General features: G+C 44.6%; 1 protein-coding gene across 1 annotated transcript; it reads left to right on the top strand.

Annotated features, from left to right (window-relative positions):
* The first annotated feature begins 1657 nt into the window (after window positions 1-1657).
* Window positions 1658-3609, top strand: LOC103897012 (vitelline membrane outer layer protein 1). The gene is given in 4 exon segments (XM_009276961.1): window positions 1658-1816; window positions 2489-2545; window positions 2547-2596; window positions 3324-3609. Coding segments are annotated over 4 exon segments (552 nt in total).
* The last annotated feature ends 1572 nt before the right edge of the window (window positions 3610-5181 follow it).

Below are 5181 nucleotides of genomic sequence, written 5' to 3'. Positions count from 1 at the left end.
GCAGAGTATGGGAAGCTGAAAAGTCCTTGACTTAGTATAAACACTGCTTAGCAACAGCTAAAACATCAGGATATCACAATAATAATATAATAATATAATAATATAATAATAACTAGTGTAAGCATTACCTAGCAACAACTTAAACATCAGTGTATTATCAACTTTGTCCTCATCCTAAATCCAAAACACAGCACTGTACCAGCTACTAGGAAGGGAATTAACTCTATCCCTGCCAAAACGAGGACACTCTTGAACAGAGAAACAGCTTTTGCCAGATCCTGCAAGCCTGACTAAGGGCCCTAGGGAGCATTGGTTATCTGTGTGTTAAGAGAGTCTCAACTCCAGGGTTTCAAATTCACCTCTCCGTGCATCGTGGCATCCTCAAAGACTGTGCACTCAAGTTCAGTATCACCTTTCTGGAAAACCTGCCTTCCACCTTCCCTCCCAATGGCATTTATCTCAGTGATCCCTGAGAATCATTGTGGGCACTCTGACATGTCTGACTTCAGTTAAGCTTGTCACAAAGCAAAGCACAATATTTTTTATTGAGATAAAAATGACAGTGAAAAAAAAAGATATTGAAACCATAAATAACCTACACCTATGTCAAGCTTACCAGGAATCCTATTCAACAGAGGGTGCTGGGAGACACAAAGCTTGAGTTTACTTATACTTTGTTCCAGACCAGGTCCCTTGTGTTTCTTTGTATATTTTGACCTGTCTTGCCAGACATCCCGCAATAACTAAAATGGTTATGACAGTTTCTCTCAAAAGGCAAACATTCCCATGGCCAACTATCTGCATAGCCAGAAGCAGGAATCGATATTAAGCCTCTGCCATGAGCACAGCAAGGAGCACATAGGTCTTGCTGTAGCCCTTCAGTGATGGTGGATATACCTGCAGCCACAGCATCTGCTGCATGTTGGCTGTTGAACTCCCAGGGGAGCTCCTCATGGGCACTGTGAGTGGGTCAGCAAGTGCTGCATCACTGCCTATTGTTCCTATGGTGTTTGTCAATGGACTGGTGGGGAAAGACAAGCTGCCTTGGCAGGGTATAAAATCCCCTGTCCGTATACCAGCTCTCCTTCAGCAGATGCAGAGTGCAAGAGATGAAGCTCCTTGTCCTGGTTTCAGCTGGGATAGAGCTAATTTTCTTTCTAGTAGCTGGTATAGTGCTGTGTTTTGGATTTAGGATGAGGATAATGTTGATTACACTGATGTTTTAGTTATTGCTGAGCAGTGCTTACACAGAGTCAAGGCCTTTTCCTGCTTCTCACACAGCCCCACCAGTGAGTAGGCTGGGGGTGCACAAGAAATTGGGAGGGGACATGGGTGGGACAGCTGACCCCAACTGACCAAAGGGATATTCCATACCATATGATGTCATGCTCAGTATATAAACTAGGGGAAAAGCTGGCTGGGGGTCCACTGGGCATTGGTCAGCGGGTGGTGAGCAATTGCATTGTGCATCATTTGTTTTGTATATTCTTCTATCATTATTATTATTTTCCCTTTCTTTTATGTCCTATTAAATTGTCTTTATCTCAACCCATGAGTTTTACTTTTTTTTTACTCTCTCCCCCACCCCACTGGGGGGGAGTGAGCGAATGGCTGTGTGGTGTTTAGCTGCCTGCCAGGTTAAACTACAGTACTCCTCATGCCAGCTACCCTCATCCTGCTCCTCTCCCTCTGCACCCCAGGCACAGGGGCGTGTGAATACACCTCTGTCCTCACTGTGCCCAATGGAGGCCACTGGGGCAACTGGAGGAGCTGGCAATTTTGCTGCTATGGCTATGGCAATGGATTTGCGCTGAAGGCAAAATTCTTCCTATTTCCCACCATCTCCTGTCCCTGCGTGCTGGTCTACAGCTCTCCACCTCCAAGGAGGCTCTTCTCCAGAGTCTAAGGACTTTCTGCAGAGTTTTTCCTCTTCCTGAGTATGGTACACTGTACATAAAACTATGAGTCTTCTGGAAAATTTAGCCTAGAAAATGTTGCCACTGTAGTTGCACCAGTAAGGAAAAATATGATTTTTTTTTTCTTTTAGAAGAGGTCTTCCATTAGATACAGCAAAAACAGAGCTACTGCCAGAACTGTTTTGCTCTCAATCTGGATAGGGGTGTGCTGGCAGATGCACTGTCTGCATGTGGCTGATGTTGCTGGGAGAAGCCACATCAGTGCCGAAATCTGCTGCTGGAGTCAGGGAAAGAGGCAGCCTCTTCCAGTGTCTCTCCTGGGACTCAGGGTCTCTGCCTTACATGTTGGGTCAGAAATAGTTAGAAAACACAAAGAAGAACGTGTTACAAGGGTTATATAGGTACGTTGCAGTTCCCAGTGACAGACATCTTTTCCCTTATGCTTCCCAAGATGTTTTCTCTTTCTCATTACAGAAAGGAGTTGAGACTGTTTATGACTGGCACTTAAAGGACTTTTCCTGGGTCTTCTGCCCCTTGCCTTTTCCTCTGTCCCTGTGTGACTTCTACTGCAGGTGGAGCCCTCCCAATCTGGAAGAGATGACACAGCTCTGAACAGCATATGCCTGCTGTTGTCAAGATGACTCAGTCATCGAGTCCTTGGTGGGCGACTAAGTAACACTGTAGTTTCTCCCCAGTTTGTCATGCACCAGCTCACAAAATATCCATAGATGTCACCATTTGCAGGGGTCTCTTCTCTGACTTGCTTTGTCTGCATAGTGCTGTAGTATAAAGTAAATTAAAACAGGTGGTTGGGGTTTTTGTTCATTCATTTTTAGGGTAATTAAACATGGTTACTTCACATTACTGCCTTCTGTTTGCTCTTGAAATTTCTGCAGAGCACTGTCAACACCCGAAGTATAGTCCTAGGGGTAGAGCCCTTCTTTGGAAATCTGCAACACATGGGGTAAATGTGAGAAAAGGGGTTTTTAACCATACATTTAGAAACTGTTTGGGTGAAGCCCTGGCCCTGCTGCAATGAACAGCACTGCACCTCCAGACGGCAGAGTGTCTGCTCTCCCCGCTGTCTGGTGTGTACTTGTCAGACAGGTCAGGGATGCATCATAAAACGTGCTCAGGCTGTCCTTGGAGTTTCCACCAGAACCATAACTATCCAATCTCAGACTTCCTGGTGTTTTTCTGATGAGATAACAATAAAGAGAAAAAGTACACCCTTGGAAGGGAAGAAAAAAAAAGGAGAAAGTAAGGGGGCCCAGACTGCAGCAGGATGTTGTGCTGGTCACTGCTGTGAGCAAGGAAGTGTTTAGCTTCAGGGCACAATGACAAGAAGAAAGAGCACTTCCCAGCAGTTTGCAGAGCCCAGACATTCCTCTGTCTGCTTTTTATCAGGTGGGGTACCTGGACCAGCTTCCAAGTTTGCCCTGGAGGCTATTTGATCTCCTTCTCACTGAGAACAGAGAAGTCCCAAGGAGGAGGTGATGACACAGCAGCCAACAACATCCAGTTCAGATGCTCAGATGCAACTGTGCTAGTGGGTGATGGACTGTCGCGGGGCAGATTTGGCCCATGGAGCAAAAGCTGCAACATATGCAGTCTCCAGACCAAGGTAGAGCCCTCACAAGGGCTTCAGGATGACACAGTACTCAACAATGTGAAGTTCTTCTGCTGTAAATGAGCACTTGCTCCATCTTCATCACTGCCTACACATCCCATATCCCACAGCAAATGAAACATCAGTAAAGCTTGGCTCTAGCTTTGTACTGGGACATGCCTGTGACATTTTGACTGCTTGCATCTTGCCGTACTGGCCAATGCCTTAGATGATGATGCCTTCTACAGCTACCACTATGTTAGCATAGCTTCTCATAGTTACCGAAGTGTATTATGTTCACAAGAATCATCACATTCTGCTGGTGATGTAACTGCTGGTGTATTACTGTGAAAATGCTGAATCTCTGACAATTGCTCAGAGCTGAGGAACAGATTTCTCAACATTTTTTTCTCTGACTGGTGAGTTTCTTTCAGGTTTGCTCTGCCCATTTTTCCCTTGTTTGAAATAATATTTGATCTGTTGACATGACAGACAGGGAAGAATGGGTATTAGTTTGAGTCTACTTGAGGTTTCTGACCAAAGAAAAAATGACCAATGAGAGCTAAACAGGGTGAAACGGAAATTTAGGTGGGCTCATGAGAAGCATCAAAGGTTTGTATCGTTGCCCACTCCTAACTTTAATTGCCTCAAGACTTGTACATGTTTTTTACAAGCAATCTGTTAGGTCATACCTGAGCTCCTGCCTTAGGAAACATGGTTAGAAAGTGTTCTTACACTGAGCATTCATCTAAGTGTGGCTATGGTGCCACCTGGGTGGGCTGTAGCTCCCCAAACCTCCCTTGTTGCTGCTTTGTGGTGTGCTCCACTGGCTCACCTAGCTGTTAATGCAAAACTCATTTTCATGGGACTTGTTTTTTTTGTTTGTTGCCTCTGGGCTTCATGCTCTAAATAGAATGGGGAGAATTCAAACTAAAAATAAACTCTATGTCATTCATCCATTTTTTATGATCCAATTTGCTGGATAAGCTTGAAGTTATTACCTTGTCCTGATGTGCTAGATGTAAAGAATGTACTCTCGATTTGGGGAGAAAATCATGCCTGGACATCATTATTGTGCCCTAATGTCTGAGCCACCAGGCCTCTCTGGCAAGAGTTCAAGAAGACTTATTGCCTCTCTGAGCACCTTTTAGGAAGTGTAGCTGTTGCTATTCCCTCAAAACAATGCATTATGCATCTTTGTGTACTTGAAACAAGGTAGGGGCATGGTGTTGTCATTCTCTAGGGGACTGGTTGGGCTGTGCAGTGTCGTGTCCAGGACCACAGCCATGTGGGGCAGCACAGAGCTGATGGATGGAGGTTCCTTCTGCCAGTTCACATCCTCTGCTTAGCACATACACAGCAGCCATCACCATTCTGGCTCTTCATCCATGTGAAATTTTCTTCCTGTTACCTACCTCAAAAAATACTTGAATAATAACTGTATTTTCTTTTAAGAGAAATGGAATATAGTAAGCAAAAGAATTGAACAAACATGATATGTACTTTGGTTGAAAGGGTTTTGATAAAAAAAATCAGGGGTTTGCTTTTGAGTAGATCACTGCTCTGTCTAACTCAGTGTACTGTCTCCGGTGGCAGTGCTCAATATCTAATGCTTGCTGCAATAAAAAGTTCCTCTGAGTCAGAGAAGTGATGAGT

The sequence above is a fragment of the Aptenodytes forsteri genome, unplaced genomic scaffold (assembly GCF_000699145.1).
Source record: "Aptenodytes forsteri isolate BGI_AS27 unplaced genomic scaffold, ASM69914v1 Scaffold354, whole genome shotgun sequence".
Classification (NCBI taxonomy): Eukaryota; Metazoa; Chordata; class Aves; order Sphenisciformes; family Spheniscidae; genus Aptenodytes; species Aptenodytes forsteri.
The sequence above is the reverse complement of the archived record's forward strand: the minus strand, read 5'-3'. Positions and strand labels throughout refer to the sequence as shown.